We start from the raw sequence: 20,481 nt of genomic DNA, 5'->3' as shown, positions 1-20,481 counted from the left end.
ACATCAGTGAGCCAGGAAATAAAGTAGCCTTGTGTACAGACACAGACCTTGGCAAATAGAGTAGAGTGCCACCAAGTGTCCAGAGAAACACCTTGGAGAAACTATTTAAATTGCATGCTTATCCAAACCTCAATTTCCTCACCATTCCAGATATGATTGTTCACCCAAAGTACGCAATGTTACAAGACTACCACCACATGAAAGGCCAAGCTATAAGAAAGGTATCATGGGATACTCAACGTCCATAATCGAAATTCAAATGTGACAGCATGCTCCGAAATGCACCGCTCCCTCCTGGCAGTGCATCAGAGTAACAGCTGTTCTCAGATTTATTCCTTCAGTAATCAAACCCAAGACCTGTGCTGAGTCGTGAACATGCTACACTAACACACTCTGCGGCTCTTACATACATTTTCATCTTATTTAAATAAATCGGTGTGGCCGTGGCTCCAACATGTCATTTTATTCAAACAGGCATTTTCATGACAAGTCAATATCTTGTTGAAACTATCTCTTAATAGGAGGGATCTGTGTCCCTTTTTTACTTCTTGGAAAGTCCGAGTCCAAAAGTGTGCCCTCCGTTAAAAAGGGTTCACCATGTTGGGGAAATCTTGGGTTGAAGGCAATCACGTGGCTTCCCCCACAGGATGCTGGCTTTTCTATTGGGATCACTGATAGTGATTTCACTCAGTGGAGTTGTGGAAATCATCATCATCATACTATTATATGTATATGCGTGTTATGTGTGTATGGATGTATGTATGTATGTTTGTACATACGTATGCATTACGTACATCTGTGATTGTGTGTGTGTGTGTGTGTGTGTGTGTGTGTGTGTGCGTGCGTGCGCACGCGCGCATGTATGTATGTATGTATGTATGTATGTATGTATGTATGTATGTATGTAAGTATGTCCACTACAACTCAAAAGTTTTAGAACCTCCCCCATTTTCCAGTTTTTACTGAAATTTAAGTTCAAGTCCAGTGAATAACCTGAAATGGTACAAAGCTAAGCGGTAAATTGCCAGAGGTTAAAAAAGAAAGTTGAGGTTACCAAAAACTGAAAAATAATGTAAATTTTAGAGTTGTTAAAAAAGGCCCTTTTCAGGCAACAATTAATGGGTTCGCAACTGCAGCTGTTCTGCATTAATGGAAGTAAATCAAGCCTTGAAAGTTGATGCAAAAAATTCCTACAGGTGTCCCAAATTTTGTTGATTAGTTACAAACCCTCTGTCTGTATAAAAGCAGTGTTGGAACAGACTGTGTTGCTACACCCTCTGAAGCATTATTTGGACAATATTTCACTGCAGGTAGTAGTATATTACGATCATAATGGCGAAAAAAAAGACAGCTAACAAAGGAAGACAGACAGACCATTATAACCCTTAAAAGTGTTGATCCTTCCTTTAGAGAAAGTGCAAATTAGGCAAGGTGACAGTGAGTAAAGTTTCCTACACCATCAAAAGGCATTTGGAAACTGGAGGAAACTGTGACAGGAAGAGGTCTGGTAGATCCAAAGCCACAACACAATCAGAAGACAAGTTTCTGAGAGTCAACAGCTTGCGTGATAGGCGGCTCGCAGGACAGCAGCTTCAAGGACAGCTTAACGCCGGTTGAAGTAAGGAAGTCTCAGTTTCAACTGTGAAGAGAAGACTTCAAGTTGCAGGTTCGACAGGTCGAGTGGCAGTAACAAAGCCATTGCTGAGATGGCAAAATAAGAAAAAGAGGCTTGCCTGGGCCATGAAGCACCGCCAGTGGTCTACTGAAAACTGGAAGAAGGTCTTATGGACCGATGAATCAAAATTTGAAATCTTCGGTTCATCAAGCAGGGTTTTTGTACGCTGTCGAGTGGGTGAAAGGATAGTTCGTGAGTGTGTGACACCAACTGTCAAGCATGGAGAAGGAAGCGTGATGATCTGGGGCTCTTTTGCTGGATCCAGTCGGCGACTTGCACAGAGTGACTGGCACCCTGTATCAAAACGGTTCAGCATTTTGCAGCGCCATGCAATACCTTCTGATCTACGCCTAGTTGGTCAGGGGTTCATCCCACAGCAAGATTACGACCCAAAACATACCTCCAGGCTATGTCAGAACTATCTTAGAAGAAAAGAACAAGACGGTAGGCTTCAAATCATGGAATGGCCAGCACAGTCTCCAGACTTAAACCCCATCGAGCTGGTTTTGGATGAACTCGAGAAAAGGGTGAAAACCAAAGCAACCTACAAGTGCAACACATTTGTGGGAACTTCTGCAACAGTGTTGGGAAGAACTTTCCAAACAATATTTGATTTCCATTGGAGAAAGAATCCCACGAGTATGTTCGGCTGTTATATCTGCAAAAGGAGGCAACTTTGATGAGTCAAAAATTTCGATTAAATTTTGTTTAACAAAACGATTCCATGATTTCTTTTTTATCTGCAATTGTTTATTTGTTCTATGCTTTAATTTCAGAGTACATTGAAACATTAAACTGCTTAAATTTCAATAATAACTAGTGAAGGATTTTTTGCAAATTGTGCATCGGTGTGGACATTGTCTCATGTGACTTCTCATGTGGGATTACTGACTGAGATTTTCCACAAATTGTGTTTTGGGCCCAGTCCTATTCGAAATCTTCAGAAATGATTGGCTCTCTCTAACTCTGGAAAATCCTCTTTATCGAATTCATCCTCCTTCCAAATTTCCATTTTACCCTCCTGAGATTTTCCTTCTGTATCCATCGTGTCCACTCTGCATCCTCTCCTGCCTCCCATTCCTCCCCACACCCATTATTTATCCAAGTCTACCTCTTTAGTGGCCTTCAATTGTGCTGTTGGAGTTTCTGCCCACTCTCTCTCAACTGGTTATTTGGTCCTGTTGTGTCCATACCCTATCAGTGTATTCGTACGAGCTCTTCCACGAGCCTCATCCACATATAAAAGAAGAAAATAAAAAAGTATTTCATGAGTTCGCATGATTTAATGAAGTTTTACACAAATTTTGCATTTGCATTGACATTCTCTTTGTTGGTAACCTTGTTCTCAAATGTGAATTTCCATAAGCCTTTTCAGGTGGGATGACCGATTGAAAGATTGTCTACAAACTGTGCATTTCTACTGTCATTCTCTATTGTGTATTGTTGTGTGTGTTTGAAGGATGGATGACTGATTACGAGTTTTTCCAGAAATTGAGTTGTTTGGATGGATGCTCACCATTGTGAATTCTCATGTGCCTTTTCAGGTTGTATGACGAATTAAAAAATTTTGCACAAACTTTGCATTTGGACAGGCTTTTTCCATTGTGAATTGTCATGTGCCTTTTCAGGTTTGATGACCAATGAAAAATTTTTGCACAAACTTTGCATTTGGACAGGCCTTTTCCATTATGAATTATCATGTGTTTTTTAAGGGTGGATGACTGATTAAAAGATTTGCCACAACTTGGACATTTGTATGGGTGCTCACAATTGTGAATTTTCACATGCGACTTAAGATTGGATGAACGAGTGAAAGATTTTCCACAAGTTGTACATTTGTGTGGGCGCTCACCATTGTGAATGCTCATGTGCCTTTTAAGGATGGATGACTGATTAAAAGATTTTCCACAAACTGTACATTTGTATGGGCGTTCTCCGTTGTGAATCATCAAGTGTGTTTTGAGAGCGCATGACTGATTAAAAGATTTTCCACAACTTGTACATTTGTATTGGCGTTCACCGTTGTGAATTGTCAGGTGCGCTTTAAGTGTGGATGAACGAGTGTAAGATTTTCCACAAACTGTACATTTGTATGGGTGTTCCTCATTGTGAATTCCCATGTGTGACTTAAAGTTGGATGACCAATTGAAAGATTTTCCACAAATTGTACATTTGTATTGGTGTTCACCATTGTGAATTGTCATGTGCGCTTTAAGGGTGGATGAACGATTGAAAGATTTTGCACAACTTGTACATTTGTATGGGCACTCTCCACTGTGAATTATCATGTGTGTTTTCAGGTTGGATGACCAATGAAAGGATTTTTCACACCTTGGGCATTTGTGTGGTCGCTCTCCAATGTGATTTCTCAGGTGTACTTTAAAGCCTGATGAATGAATGAAGGATTTTCCACAAATTGTACATTTGTACGGGCGCTCACCATTGTGAATCGTCACGTGCTTTTTAAGGTTGAATGACCGATTGAACGATTTTCCACAAGTTTTGCATTTGTATGAATGTTCAGCTTTCTTTCCTTTGTTCGGCTTGTAAAAATTATTCTCTGCAAACATTTCATTGTTCAGTTTATCTTGTTTGTAAAAACTCCTATTGCTCGTTTCAGTTGGTGAGTCATGTGGGTGTGTGTCTGAACTGTTAATAAAAGTAGGTGCAGTCTCTGTTGTAGATTCAATGGGTCCACCTGTAAATACAATATCACATGACCTGTAAAAAACAACAAAAAAATCAGATTCTGTTCATCCATGCAAATACAAACGAAAAGCACGGTCGGTGAGGCGGTGAAGCCATCCGTCAGTCCATGAAGACTATATGCCTATTAATCACGTCTTGGTTGAACGTTAATTCCCAAAGACCCAGATAACCCAAAAGTCCCCGAGGACCCAAAAGACCCCAAGGACCCAGAAGTCCCAAAAGACCCTGGAGACCCAAAAGAGCCAAAAGTCCCCAAAGACTCAAAAGTAATCAAAGTTTCAAAACACCCCAAAGACCCAAAAGTCACCAAAGACCCAAAAGCCCCCCCCCAAGACCCTCCAGACCATTTAGACCCCTCACACCCATCAGACAGATGAGGTAGCTTAGTCCCTTGACCATTTAGACCACTTGGACCTTCTTATATCACAAATAAATTTCAAATAAATATAATATCACCAATCTATACAAATAAAAGACAATATGTGTGTGTGTGTGTGTGTGTGTGTGTGTGTGTGTGTGTGTGTGTGTGTGTGTGTGTGTGTGTGTGTGTGTGTGTGTGTGTGTGTGTGTCACGCAACCCTCCCTCCCACAGTGAATAGCAACATTTAGTGAGGTGTCGCTCTCACCACCTCCCCCCTAACTTCCCCTTCTTCATCCTCTCTGCCTCTCCTTTCCCCTGTCACCCTACACCTGCTTCCACTCTCCCTCTCCCTCCCTCTTTCTCCCCCCCCTCCCCCGGCCACGTTATTGACCCATCAGTGAAGTGACGGGTTGTATTTTGCTAGCATAAAGTAAATCAATAAAAAGTGTGAAATTAAAGCTCAATTAGATTTGACTATTGTACAAATTTAGGATAACAGGCTATAACAAGGTACATTATTGTTTTTTTCAGTAATTCACCAAATGATGAAAGCGATAATGGATGTTGGAGAAGTTGATCTACCATCGTGGTTATTTATTAAAGCAATGAAATCACAATGTAGGGTGTTTTTTTTTCCAACACCAGAGTTCATCATCAAAATGTCCGAATCAAAATGTGTCGGCATTGACACAAACCTTCATTGGGTTGGCTCTTGAAGAAAGAAGCTTCAAAGTCATTTGGTTCTGGTAGATTCAGGTGGGCATCAGTGTCGTGCTCGGTTTTCACTTCCACTTTCACAAATAAATCTGGAAAAAGTAACTTTTATTCAATGAAAGCAATCTTGTGTTATGTACAGATGCAGTTTTGTGTCACATTGCATACTATTAATATGGCAAAATAAATATTGCATCAATGATTTGATTTCTTCGTTAAAGAAACAAAATAAAAGCATTACAATATAAAAGGATGACGATATCAGAGCATTACGTTCTGTACAAAGTGCCTCGATGTTACGAGATGCTTCTCACCAGGCCACAACTTCAGTGGGAATTTCACCACCACCCAAAATAACAACCAACAAAATAAAGGAGGCAAGAAAAATGGCAAGAACCGAAAATTTAGAACGTTTTCTCGAAAAGCTGCTTTGAGTGACAAATTACAGACAATTGCAATGATATGTTTTTTTGGAGATTATTTTTCCCCCCTTTCTCTTCTTCTTGTGTTTAATTCCACTTGCGTGCAGCTTGTTCACCCCCCATGTATCCTTCTTCCCTACCCTTCATCTGACTCTCACTTCTAATCTGCTGCTGTTGTTTCCCCCTTTCCGTTTGATTCTCTTCGATTCTGCACTGTCTTCCATGAATCTCTATCATGTGCACAAAAATATAAGAAATCAGTGCTAGATAATCACAGATCCCATTAGAAGTGAGGAAGATCATACAACTCACCATTCAGCTGGTCACTTTGCTCCTCTTCCAGACCAAACGAGTTCACATCCTCGATTTTTATCTGCAGAATCTCAGATGATCCTTCCAGCTCCTCAACCTTCATTCCACACCCGAGCACAGTCAGCTGTTCCGATTCCGACTGCACATGACAGGAATCCTTCCAACAGCCAACTTGAGCGTACATGGTGGGTGAACCTTTAAAGAAGCAGTAAACACACCACTCTTACTGATGTTTACTCCACCCTGAGTACCGACATGTGAACTACCTCTGTATGTGATATCTTATCCTTTTCTCAAATCAGTTACAACACCTTAAACGTTCACCACACACATACACGCACCCTTTGACATCCTCATAAATAAATTGTACATGTTGCCGAGACAATACTGTAATTGTATTCCATGTTGATGTAAATTGTTATTTGGCCACATATAAAACATACCAACGTTTCAATATTGATATAAAATCTGAGCCTGTTCAGCAATTTTAGAATAAAGACATTCAATGGTGATAAGACCATACACACAAGCACCGGGGATGTAAATGCAGGTTAATTTATGCTCAGATGCAATCCATGCAGCACGCATGCAAATATGTAGACAGCTTCTCCACATTGCTTTCAGGAAATAAATAAGGAAACCATTTTTCGGAAAATCTGATGGCACCACAACATTCACATGGAATTCAGTTCAAGTTCATCACACTACCAAGTAGTATCCGGACAACTGAATTAAATACCAGCAAATACAACCCGTCGCTTTGCTGATGGGGACAATAAGGGGGAGGGGGGGGGAGAGAGAAGGAGAGGGAGCGAGAGAGAAAGGAGGCGGGTATAGGGCGAGAGGGGGGAGGGAAGGAAACCACGATACCCTCACAATAACGGCACCGCACGAGCATTAACAGCGTAGAGCTCCCATCCTCAAGCAATCCCTCAACCCAACTTTTGCGGCAAGTTATACAATATGCTCGGCAGCTCGAGATTATCGACTCGAGATTCTGATGATCTGGGGGGAGATTGCTGGTTGCATTGAAAAGGCAAAGGAATTAATATCTCTTAAGAGGCTGTACGGATGGTGTTTTGCACAACACATAAGCAAATGACCCAATATTGGCAAGAGCATGGCGAGTCGCTTGGTGCCAATAGCTACATCGTCAGATGCCGGTAATAGTAAAACGACAACCACGCCATGTTGTGCATGACACAGGCGGCACGTACTTTTCAACCCATTTCTGGACGAATTATATCGATCGGGTTTTGCTCCGCGCACACGATAGCAGAATCGGGCGAACGCGAGCGCTGGTCATATGGGTCGTGGCGGATCCACGCGCACTGTACGGAACGTGCTCTCGAAGGCAGACCCGTGCACCGCTCACAACACTTTGTTATTGTACAGAGCAGGGCACGAATGGACACATCTTACTGTCTGCGCATGGGTTCGCCATAACATCATACCTTCGGTCCTCGCTGGCGGCCGCGGATGTTCTCCACGGACGGCGAACGTCTTCTCGCCTCGAGGGCCAGCGAAGCTGCGATCGGGCAGAGGCATGTTGTACAGCTTGGGCCACGTAGCGCACACGGAGCAGGCGCATTGACCGGCGCTGGTCGGGGCGCCCAAGCAGGCATGCGGAACCCTCGGCCGGTCATCAGAGCTCGGCCCGGGGGTTTCTGCAGGGCAGTTCATGACGCGGAGTTCGGTGTGGGCGATTCATGTCATGTCGTGGGGTCGGAGCGAGACGATTCCACAGTGCCGGGTCACCTTGCCGGAAGTGGAATGTTGCTGCTTCCGGCCATCACGGCCGGGCTGCGCGGAGCTTGGGGCCAATCAGAGCGCCCGATTCGGGTGACGACACAGCGCTTCGGAGTGGCCCCCCGCCCCGCGTGGCCTATAAAGGTCCGAGCCGAGCCTTCGATCTCGCTCTGCCCTGCCTCGCCTCCAGCTGTTCTTCGACTCCGTACGTCATCGCCTGGACTCTGCCCACACGATGCCGACTCCACCCATCCACTCGCTCTGGACTACACCCTCCCAACTCAAGCCCCTCCTTCACACCAACGGTGTCAACGTGACCCCCCTCCCGAAGCAAGAGACGGCACGCGAGCTTTCAGGGGGGTACCGCACCACGGAGCACCCCCACCCCCAAATGTATTGGTGGCGCATTTGAGCAAGTGTGCAAAGATACCAAAAGACCGTAGCCTCAACTCCTCTCCTGTCTTGCTGCAATACCTCCTCTTCATCGGGGTTTCTGTGTCTGTGTGTGCCTGTGTGTATCCTGGCACCTGTCCACATACAGGTAAGTAAGACTGCAGAAGATTATTATTATTACTAGTTCGTGCCTGTAAAAGAAAAAAATATATAATAATAATAATAATAATAATAATAATAATAATAATAATAAATAAACCACACAGGCCGTTTCTTCGCTCTCACGTGCCCGTACGTGCGTCACCCGGAAGTTCAAATATGATTCGCAGTTACGATTATTCGCAATTTAGCTTTAATACCCAATTATTCAATTAGCGCCAACGTATTTTACCTTTTCGCAATGTCGTGGCAAGGAAAAATAAAAAGAGAAGAGAAGAGAGAGAAAAAATTTACTTCCTGGTTCGGAGCATACCAGCAATCTGATGTTCCCGAAATTTATACACCATCTAATATGAAAACGATCATAACTTGGGCCATTGTGTTTATCTATAAATGCGAATAAGAAATCGAGAAATTATTAGAATACACGGTCATCACTCTCCGGAAGCCCGTATGTTGTAACCCGTAATGGGGAACGTGGCTGTGCTTCCCTTTCCCATCGGCCACGCCCACGCAACAACGTGTCTTGCCATTGGTTTGGTAAATAAATGGCCATAACTTGGGAAGCACTTGTCCGATTAATATCAAACCTTGAAAAGGCACATTCTCGGGTCCCCAGCAATATACCTGGCAAGTTTCAATTAGATCGGACCAGAGGTTGTCGAGAAACAGCGGTCACACACACACACACACACACACACACACACACACACACACACACACACACACACACACACACACACACACACACACACACACACACACACACACACACACACACACACACACACACACACACACACACACACACACACACACACACACACACACACACACTGCTGGAATTATAGATAGATTGTTATTATTTTGCGTTAAGTCTGCTCTGTGTCCCCTTTTGTAAGTTGCTTGTTTATTGTCACACCACACCTTTCTCACCTATCTCTGCTCCCATACCCCAATAAATCTATTGATCATACCACATACCCTTCCTCACCTGTTTGTTAATAAATTACTATTAGGAATGTTCCCAGCTCGTTTTTGTCTTTTCTTTCATTGATCCAGTATGGCTTAGCAGGGACTTTATTCCCAAAGATCCGTTCCTTTTAGCCAGTACGTCCTTGGCAGTGTCGCTCGGCTGCATCTGATCCGGTCCGGTAAAGTGATCCGGTTCTGAAAAGGCGTACCGAGGGCATGTTCCCTGGTAATTAAATCACGTGATTAATTGGGTAACCCGGTTAACCCATAGACGGGAGGACCCTAGGTCACGCGGTTGAGTCATTGGCGTCACGGTCGGTTAGTGAACCACCACGTCACGGAATTATCCGTGTGCGATGGCCTACAATTCCAGGGAGTCTGGTGGGAGCCAAGATAGCTTTCCCCCCTCGTGATTTTTTCACCCGACCCCCCGGCCCGCAACAATATGTATCGATGTTGAAGTGAGGGGTGGGTTCTCTTAAAAGGAGATCACACAAAAAGGTAAAACAAAATGATGTCTAACAAAAATAAAATTGCACATTTTCAGAGGATGAGACAAATACCGAGGCACCAACCGCACAGCACCGCATGGCCCGACACAGGCAGAAACATACGTCTGTCTAATCGATGTTCCATTGAGAGAACGGGTACTTTTACTGAAACGAACAACCAAGCAGCTTGGAGAGCGCTCTCCAAGTGGCTTTAGCACTCAAATGAAACGGTTCATAAGAAACGGCTCGTTTGGCATGTGATTGGAAACACATTAAACATACACCTCCCGGAGACGGCCGAAATGTCAAATATGTCTGAATTGGACAAATGAACACATTTATCGGAATCGGAACCGCTTGGAAGTTAGATTCTGGAGCTTAAGGTTTGTAAATCTCCTCAGTTTGAGATAATCATGACGAGCGCATGTGCGGAAATGAAATAAAGCAACAAACGCTGGCATCTCCGAGCATTTATGAGCATTGCAATGTATCTAGCAAAATGTAGCTATGATAAACAGGCACTTGATACTATGGGTGAGGAAAGTGGGGGGGCGGGGGGGGTAGGAACGTTATCGTTAAGAAATCGTTGCAGCTTGTTCCAAGTCAAGGTATGGTTGAGCAGGCCATAAAACATGGCAGCTTCAGACACCAGCGAGGTTACCCAGGATACATCTTGAGACCCCATCTGGTGAGCAGGATTAGTGTCAGGAAAATGAGCCACACATCCATACAGCTGCAACTGAGGCTCACAGACTATGCAGGTAACAAATCTTATTTGAGTCTCTCTCAGCAACCACTCGTTGGACACAAGGTCTGACCAGCAATCGCCAAGGATTCTCCGAAGAAACCTGTTACCCAAGGAATGACGTCTCCATCTCAGATCCCCGGTCAGAATCCAAGTCTCACATCTGTAGCGTAAGACTAGAAGCACAAAGGACCTGAAGACTCAGACTTTTGTCCATCTGCACAGGTACCGAAAGTGCCACACCCCATTATCCAGTTAATCCATGACTCCCCAGGCCCGACCCAGACGTCTGTTGACCACAGCCAGCAGAGACATGAATATCACTGTCGAGGAAAGTGAATATCTCCGTGACCTCAACATCCTCACCACAAACAAGAACCGACAAGACAGCAGCATCCAAGATGTCAATGAAAGCATGGATCTTAGTTTTGACCCAGGAAACCCATAATTTAAGTCAGATCAGGCCAGATTAGATCTGTAACTTGCTACAGGTATCATGTAAACCTGTACTAACCTGTTCCATGGTCGGGTTGTCGGCCAAAATCTAAGGCCACTAGCAATTATACGGCGGCCGCAGTATTTCCACGGTCACACAATGTAGCAGTCACATATGTTTTTAATTTTCGGAGAGCTGCACGGCGTATTTATAAATTGTGGAGACCGAACACGTGGGGTTGCCGTACGGTCTTTGATTTGATGTCGCATGGTGACCTTAGGGCGTTCCTGCGGCGGCCATAGAATTTTCAAGGCAGACGCAAGGTGACCGCAGGGGCACCGCAGGGGGGCCCTAAGGCGAACGTGCGGCCAGACAGATGGTAACGAATAGGTTAATTATTTTAATTTTTTTTTACCAGTTTTTTTTTTTCGGCTTGTCGAATTGCTACTGCGAACGTAGAAATGAAAAAAGTTATAACTCCGCGTTATAATTCCACGGCGACCTTACGGCCTGTAAAATATAGCCAAACGGCGTAGGGCCACCCTGAGGCCACCTCAGAAACTCTGCGGCCGCCGCACGTTTCTGTCAATTCAGAGGGAATACGGTCGCCATATCCTCGCCGTAGAGCAAATGTGACTTAGGCCTTAGGATTCGTCACTCCTTAGGTGTCATTTCCCTGGTCTCTGTCTATGCTCCGACTGAGGCGAGTGACCTCACCGTGAAGGACACATTCTCCGCCACGCTCGAGTCCGTGGTTGATCAGTGCCCCAGACGAGATACACTTCTCGTCTTGGGGGATTTCAATGCATCAACTGGAACTGATAGGGATGGTTATGAGGTGTGTGTTGGTCCCCATGGGTCAGGAACTGTGAACCAGAATAGCACTAAGTTCCTTGACTTTGCAAGAAGTCATGGACTTAGGGTGGCAGGTTCATGGTTTCAGCACCCACAAACTCATCGCTGGACTTGGTATTCCAATACTGGTGGTATGGCAAAGGAGATTGACCATGTCCTCGTTGATGGTCGTTGGAGGATGATCCAGAACTGCAGGGTCTACAGGAGTGCTCAGTTCCTCAATACTGACCACCGGCTTGTTGTAGCAACTCTGAAGTTGCACCTTATATCCAGGAGAATGGTACCATCCCAGCCTTGGCTGGATGTTGGCAAGCTCAAGGATGAGAGGGTAGCTGAGGAGTTTGCGAACAAGCTGAGTGGAGATTTGTGGTCAGGGACCGAGGGATGGGCTTGGAGGAACACAATGCGAGAATTCCCCTGTAAGGGGGGATGAAAGGGGGCAAGCCATTGTGACGGTGTAGCGGGGGCAGGTGGGGGTGACGGTGCAGCGGGGACAGGCGGGGGTGACGGTGCAGTGGGGGTGACAGTGCAGCGGGGGCAGGCGGGGGTGACGGTGCAGCGGGGGCAGGTGGGGGTGACGGTGCAGCGGGGGTGACGGTGCAGCGGGGGCAGGTGGGGGTGACGGTGCAGCGGGGGTGACGGTGCAGCAGGGGCAGGTGGGGGTGACGGTGCAGCAGGGCCAGGTGGGGGTGACGGTGCAGCGGGGGCAGGCGGGGGTGACGGTGCAGCGGGGGCAGGAGGTGGTGTCGGTGCAGCGGGGACAGGAGCTGTTGACGGTGCAGTGGGTGCAGGCAGTGGTGGAGATGCAGCGGGTGCAGGCAGTGGTGGAGGTGCAGAAGGTGCAGGCAGTGATGACGGTGCAGCAGGTGCAGGCAGTGGTGACGGTGAAGTGAATTTAGGGAGTGGTAAAGGTGCAGCAATATAATTTGGTAGAAATGAGTTATGGGAGACAGTTTTTGTGGGTGATGAGAGTATTAAATATGTGGATTCTTCATTCTGCAGGAAGGATCGTAGACGTAGAATTCAGTGGAGTTTTGAAGGAGCGGGAGTTAGGAATATTGAAGGAAGGGTAAACTATGTTGTATCGGGTCACGGCAGGAAGAAGTTGGTTGTGGTACACAAAGGAGCGAATGATTTAGGGAAAGTTCACTCAAAGGTTTTGAAAATGTATGCAGGATATATTGGGTAAGCGGCTGAATGCAAAGGGTTGTGACGTAATGTTTTCTGGGATTCTCCCAAGATTAGAGAATGATATAGAAATTATGAGCAGAGTGATAGACATCAACCAATGGCAGGAAGAATGGTGTTAGGAGGAAGGTTTTACATTTAAGAAGCAGTGGGAATCATTTAGGGGACAAAGTGAGTGTTTACAGAATGATGGCCAAATATTAAATAGAAAGGGGGCAGCAAGGTTTGCAGTGCGAATTGAGGAAGGAATCCAAGTTTTGTTGGCTTAATAGTTAGGGTGGTGGACTTGGGATCCTAGGGTCCTGAGTTCAAATTCCACTCAGCTGTTGAATTAACACCAGGTGGGGTTAACTCGGCCTATCATCCTCCGAGGTCGGCAAAATGAGTGCCGGCTTGCTGGTATCCTGTGTCGGAGTGGTGACCCATCCAGGATTGTGCCCAATAACAAAGGAGACTGTTTAAGCAGCACCAACGCTCTGCACAGAGTATGGTCCCAATGGATGGAGGGTGGAGAAGGTGTTGAGGAAGGAACTGATGATGTAATTGTGATGAGTAAGGCCAGGCTAAAAAACAGAATTTCAGGAATTCTGTTCAATTTTCAATTTCAACAGTTCAATTTCAATTTTCCGCTTCCGGTTTTGGAGCAGCGAGAGGTCTCCTTCGGGGCTCCCTGCTGACGTTCTCAAAGCTAAGTTTCCGGTTGTTATTTGTCCCGTTTTAACTGTTTAATTTTCTCACCTACATGTTACTGTGTGTTGCTAGTTAGGTTTTGTTTCAAAAATCGTGCTATTTTGTGAGTATTTTTGTCGACGTTCTTATCTGGTGCTTGAGGCCTAGGCCTAGGCTTGAGGCCTACCGGTTCCACTCGGTGTTCGATCGTTTTTTTTTTTGTGTTTGTTTGTTTTTTCTCCCCATTACCTTCAATTTCTATCCTCCCCATTACCTTCAATTTTGATCCTCCCCACTTTCCAAACATCCCCCATTCTCCCAACTAATCTCTTTCTTATCTCAAAAAAAAAAAAGGAAGGGAAAAGTTCAACATATTCCATAACAATGCCAGGAGTTTAAATGATAAGAGAGAAGAGCTTGAAGCCAAAGTGGATCGGGAGGAGTACATTATAGTTACAGTGAGTGAGACATGGTTTCAGGAGGAGAGTAACTGGAGGACAGGATTGGAAGGCTGCAAGGTGTATCGGTGTGATAGGAAGGAGACAATAGGAGGAGGAGTAGCAATCTGGGTAAAAGACAGCATTGTATCAAGAGAAAGGGGGCGACATAAAGGAGGGAATTGACAGGATGGAAGAGTTAGGCTATTAGATTTCAGGAAGGCAAACCTTGAGGGTACGAGGAGAGAGTTGGGTGATGTAGATTGGGAGACTCCAACAACAGGATAGTCAGCATCAGAGAAATGGGAAACCTTCAAGGACCAAATGTACAAAGTGCAGAGTAAGTACATTCCAATGAGGTGTAAAACTAGAAGCTGAAAGAGACCAGGGTGGTTGAGTAGTGAGAAAAGGAATGCTATTAAGGAGAAGCAGAAGGCATTTATTAGGTACTAGACGACCCGTGAACCCGTTGGGTTCCGGTTGTGACAGCGGTTGATAAAAAAATATCATTTCAAAAAAAAAAAATAATAAAATTGCTCCAGCGAACTATACCTCTGAGATTGTTTGCATTGATCAAATCCTCCCAAAGAGTACTTGACTGAAGCAGGAATTGATTTTTTAATATTTTTTTTTCGTTGCCCGATTTGAACGACACTTGATATTGCGCGTCAATGTGAAAAAAAGACCAGAGAAAAGAAAGTCAAAGAAATTATTGTGCGTAATCTTCTAAACACAATTTTATTTATTAATGAACACGGAAGTATTCGATCAAAATGGCAATGTTTATTTTATGCTTAAAAATAAATCGTTCTTGGTGTATACAAAATGTTTGAGATTTTTAAATAAATCATTTCAAGGAAAAAAAAAAAAGATAGCTTCAGCGAACTATACCGCTGAGGTTGTTTGCATTGATCAAATTCTCCCGAAGAGTACTTGACTGAATCAGGAATCGATTTTATAATAATTTTTTCGTTGCCCGATTTTAACGAAACTTGATACTGCACACCGCAGGAGAATGGTGAGTAAGGTGAGCCGAAAATGTTTGCGCTATCGTGTACCGTTTTGGCCGTATTTCGGGAACATACATACATACATGCATACATACATACATACATACATACAAGATAAGAGCTTTAGTAATATATAGATAAAATAACAGGATTGGAGTTATATTTATATCACTATCGGAGTAAGCATAGGCAAGTTAAGAAAACAACTCGGCAAGCCAAAAGAGAGAACGCGCAGGACATGGCCATGAATATAAAACATAATAGCAAGGCATTCTTAAAGTATATCAGGGGAAAAGAACAGGTTAGGACCAGTGTGGGCCCATTGAGGAATAGCATCGGGAGAGTGGTTAGTGATGGAAGTAAGATGGCAGGCTTATTAAACAGGTGTTTTGCTTCAACTGTTACACAAGAACAGTCAGGAGAATTACCAATAGCTGAGAGTATCTATCAAGGAGGTGAGAAAGGGGTTTCCAGAAGATCCAGGTGGGAGTGGAGGAAGTAAAGGAACAGCTCGGTAATCTAAAAGAAGATAAGGCTCCGGGTCCAGATAATATGCACCCGAAAGTATTGATGGAGGTGGCTGAGCAGGTAAGCGAGATGTTAACGGATATTTCCAACAGCTCACTGGAGTCAGGACAGGTACCGGAGGATTGGAGAGTCGCAAATGTAACACCATTATTTAAGAAAGGATTGAGAGAAGAATTGCTGGAATAAAGATTATCGACCTGTTCGTTTTGACTTCAGTTGTGGGGAAAGTGTTGCAGACATTAATTATGGACCACATGAGGAACCATTGAAACAAATACAAACTAATTAAAGGAAGTCAGCGTGGGTTTACCAAAAATAGTTCCTGTCTAGCAAATCTTTTAGAGTCCTATGAAGCAGTGTCTGATTGGTGAGTTGAGGGAAAGGCAGTGGACATTGTATATCTAGACTTTAAGAAGGCATTTGATAAGGTAGCACATTAGAGGTTGTGAGCCAAGGTGAGGGCTTGACAAGTGGCTGCTCAGGTGGTGAATTGGATTGCCAATTGGCTTTGTGGTAGGAAGAAAAGAATGGCTGTGAGTGGGAGGATGTCTTGCTGGGAGGATATAAGTCGTGGGGTACCTCAGGGATCAGTACTCGGACCATTACTATTCAATATTTACATCAACGATTTGGATAATGGGGTGAAGAGTAAGCTTTCCAAATTTGCGGATGGCACAAAGCTTGGAGGTGAGGTGGATAGCAGAAGGGGTGGTGATCAGATTCAGGAAAGTATTGATACTTGTATAGATTTGGCAGAAGATTGGCAGGTGGAATTTAACCTGAGCAAGTGGAAGGCGTTGGGGATGGGAAAGAACAATGAAAATAGAGATTACATGATGTAAGGGGCAATTTTGGAGCGTGTCACACAGGAGAAGGATCTGGGGGTGGTAATAGATATGGGAGGTAAGCAGGCAGCTATAGGTAAAGCAAATCGGGGTTTATCGGGGGCAGCAGAAACAGTAGATAAGTTTGAGTTGGAATTAGATAGGTTCCTGGAAGATATGGAGATAGATAGGTTGAGGGATTTTGGCAGGACTCAAGCTTGGGTAGTTTGAGCATTGATGGTTTGCATGTGTATGGAGTGCTGTTGGTGGGGGTCTCATCAAGGGGTATTGTGTGGTTGATGTGCGATTTTTAACCAGCCCATGCCCCCTACCCTGAAGAAAAAAAAAAATACAAAAAGTACAATGACTTTTTTTTTTTTGCATTTTCTTCTTTGGATCTCTTGTGTTGATAAATTGATGTGGTGCGGGCATGATGGGCTGAATGGCCTCCAAGTGTGTCCGATTTCCTTGTGATACCTCACCATTGAGAGATGGTGCTCAAAACTATATATATATATATATATATATATATATATATATATATATATATATATATATATATATATATATATATATATATATATATATATATATATTTAAATGTATTTTTTTATATCTTAAAACGTTGTGGACGGGTTACAACAAAACAATGTGGATGAGTTTTTTTGAGAGCATGAGAACAAGCTCATGATGTTTTTTTTGTTTTTGTGATGAGAACAAGCTCATGATGTTTTTTTTGTTTTTGTGTTGAGAACAAGCTCATGATGTTTTTTTTGTTTTTGTGTTGAGAACAAGCTCATGATGTTTTTTTTGTTTTTGTGATGAGAACAAGCTCATGATGTTTTTTTTTTGTTTTTGTGATGAGAACAAGCTCATGATGTTTTTTTTTTGTTTTTGTGATGAGAACAAGCTCATGATGTTTTTTTTTGTTTTTGTGATGAGAACAAGCTCATGATGTTTTTTTGTTTTTGTGATGAGAACAAGCTCATGATGTTTTTTTTGTTTTTGTGATGAGAACAAGCTCATGATGTTTTTTTTGTTTTTGTGATGAGAACAAGCTCATGATGTTTTTTTTTGTTTTTGTGATGAGAACAAGCTCATGATGTTTTTTTTGTTTTTGTGATGAGAACAAGCTCATGATGTTTTTTTTGTTTTTGTGATGAGAACAAGCTCATGATGTTTTTTTTGTTTTTGTGATGAGAACAAGCTCATGATGTTTTTTTTGTTTTTGTGATGAGAACAAGCTCATGATGTTTTTTTTGTTTTTGTGATGAGAACAAGCTCATGATGTTTTTTTTGTTTTTGTGATGAGAACAAGCTCATGATGTTTTTTTGTTTTTGTGATGAGAACAAGCTCATGATGTTTTTTTTGTTTTTGTGATGAGAACAAGCTCATGATGTTTTTTTGTTTTTGTGATGAGAACAAGCTCATGATGTTTTTTTTGTTTTTGTGATGAGAACAAGCTCATGATGTTTTTTTTGGTTTTTGTGATGAGAACAAGCTCATGATGTTGTTTTTTGTTTTTGTGTTGAGAACAAGCTCATGATGTTTTTTTTGTTTTTGTGTTGAGAACAAGCTCATGATGTTTTTTTGTTTGTTTTTTGTGATGAGAACAAAAGCCGATTTGACTTTGATTCAGATCAGGCCATCAGTGGGATAGTGGGGCCAATCACAAAACCTTTCTTGTTCAGCCTGGTTGAGGCATGTGATCCACTGAGGACCATTATAGTTTGTTCAGTTTCACCAAATGTCGCTCTATGAGTGATTCATAGCGAACGCAGTGAGCTTCATACTTAACGCGTGCACGTGAGAGAATAGGAAACAACAACAACAACAACACAATCCCCCTGGCTATTTGGAATCCGTGTCGTTAGCTGACCTTTTGCTTCCGGTTGTTTTTAAATGCTGTGCGGTGTATAAACACGATTGGGTTTTATTTCTATCTTGTGAATATTACTTAACGCGTGCACATGAGAGAATAGGAAACAACAAAAACAACACAATACCATGGAAATTGTGAATCCGCGTGGTTGGCTATGACCCTTTTGCTTCCGTTTTTTTTTTTGTTTCTGTTTTTTTTTTTGTTTCTGGTTTTTTTTTGTTTCCGGTTTTTGTCATGGGGAATGATGCATGCCGGGAGATAAAGGCATCGTCGGAAACATAAAACACCCAAATAATATCAGACATGGTGTATATTTCCTCCACTGATTTTAATAAAGATATCTCCCGCATCATCAAAAAATAATTTTTAATCGTGATTTACGTTATTTGATCGCTGATCCCGAATCCAGGCCGAAGTAACCGGAAATTGCGTATACAGTTGTCAACAAGTTATAGGTAAAGTCAGAAGCTAATGTAAGAAGAATTCTACGTTCGCTTCCAGGCTTTGCCTATTCCATATTAATCGAGTGTGTTTAATTGTTAACATTGTATTTGTATAAATAATGAAGTCTTGATAACAGCTGTATATTTAATGGTGATACCCAAGGAGGATGTCCGATGGAGGAGTTTCAGTACCCATGATGCAGTGCGCGGACGCCATATTGGTTGGCAAACGAAACAAGACCGAACAAGGGAAAATAATTACCGAAACCTTCCATCGCAGGAAGTCAGAATCACGAGATTGTGGAACAACTGATCCTGTCGTTGCCATGGAAATGGACACAAGAAACATGGCGGCGCGCACAGCATCATGGGATATTTGTGAAAACCCTCCATTGTGTTTATCGGTAAACGATGACATTGTTGGGAACGTTTCTCCACACACAGTTATAATGAGCTCGTTTAGCGATAAATTGTCGAACAATCTCTCCTCAAGAACCAATTCGGAACGTTACACAAGGTCTGACCGGATATTAATGAACGTGTTATGTAGATTTCAGTAGATCTAACAAGTATAATAAACTGAAATCCTGTGCTGCACATCGGTGGATATTCTCGAATCTGGACTCTCGAGGGTTACCATGGAAACATCGCAAAGTGCACAACACCGCCTATACCACGAGCTTTCGTGCTCCTCACGAAGATGTTTCAAAACCAGAAATCTGTACAAGACTCTCTTTACTCACAACTCGCTTTGGAAAATGTTTCTTTCGCTGTTCGTGTCCCGGGAACACGGATCCACGCTTCATCCACACTTCATCCACGCCTTAACTAGGCACGACTCTTCTTCTTCTTTTCCATACTATGTTACTTCTCACGAATCCCTCTCCAACGTTATATGTTACTGCTATCGAATCCCTCTCACACCATCTACCGTGTATTACAAGAACATCACTTCCAGTTTTAAAATATTACACAAAAATATTCAACCCTGGATAAAAACGAGGAGGAAAAAAAAGACGGTCCGACATGCCAAGCTGGAATATACACCTTCCTCAAGGCATCTTCAACACTTGGAGAGAGAATACCTCGGCATTCGGTTCAGCACCACCGAAGGTTGTGGACATGTTGTTGTTGAGTGTGCTGCCCCTGAAAGCCGTGGGAAAACTTATTGATAACAGTGGTTTGGATCCTGCTTTCGTTGAAGCCCAACAACTATGGAACGGATCAAAGGCCATTTTACATGAAACGGTCATTTGAGGCGAATATGACTCTCTACCAGCTGTTCGTGGATAATCTGCTTGAATCGAATCCTGTGATAGAGAAGGACATTCGTGAAAGAAGTGTCAGAATCGCTGAATATCTGGTGCATTGCGGTAATAATGAGCAAAGCTGAGATGCAAACCACTCAAAATCGGATGATGCAAATGCTTCGGTCAGCTGATTTTATGGATATCCAAGAGGAATTGGACCACCGACTCCAAAATCAGCCCACACTTTTTCCAA

General features: G+C 43.3%; 2 protein-coding genes across 5 annotated transcripts in view; both read right to left on the bottom strand.

Moving 5' to 3' along the window:
• LOC147009432 (uncharacterized) overlaps window positions 1-19,951 on the bottom strand; it is a 47,370-nt gene extending 27,419 nt beyond the window's left edge. The window contains exons 1-4 of one of the 4 annotated variants that reach the window (XM_085861782.1): window positions 19,722-19,951; window positions 14,519-14,601; window positions 6,194-6,388; window positions 5,441-5,551 (exon numbers count right to left, since the gene is read on the bottom strand). In XM_085861782.1, the coding sequence (XP_085717908.1) occupies window positions 5,441-5,551; window positions 6,194-6,388; window positions 14,519-14,585 (373 nt within the window). In that variant the 5' untranslated portion in view covers window positions 14,586-14,601; window positions 19,722-19,951. Of the gene's footprint in view, window positions 1-5,440; window positions 5,552-6,193; window positions 6,389-7,647; window positions 8,200-14,518; window positions 14,602-19,721 lie in introns of those variants that run through there. The other 3 variants (XM_085861785.1, XM_085861783.1, XM_085861781.1) reach the window with 3 other exon arrangements.
• On the bottom strand, window positions 449-4,384 carry LOC147009433 (uncharacterized). The gene has a single exon (XM_085862122.1). The coding sequence runs from the start codon at window positions 4,243-4,245 to the stop codon at window positions 3,148-3,150; it is 1,098 nt and encodes a 365-aa protein (XP_085718248.1). The 5' UTR covers window positions 4,246-4,384; the 3' UTR covers window positions 449-3,147.
• Window positions 19,952-20,481: the final 530 nt, after the last annotated feature.

The sequence above is a fragment of the Eptatretus burgeri genome, chromosome 17 (genome assembly GCF_056783735.1).
Source record: "Eptatretus burgeri isolate ZD-2024b chromosome 17, Ebu_testis_v1, whole genome shotgun sequence".
Lineage (NCBI taxonomy): Eukaryota > Metazoa > Chordata > Myxini > Myxiniformes > Myxinidae > Eptatretus > Eptatretus burgeri.
Note: the sequence above shows the minus strand (reverse complement) of the source record. Positions and strands in the feature narration are given on the sequence as shown.

Bases quoted from the DNA above. Each gene is read 5' to 3' on its own strand.
- LOC147009433 (XM_085862122.1), bottom strand. From the start codon at position 4,245: ATGTTTGCAGAGAATAATTTTTACAAGCCGAACAAAGGAAAGAAAGCT.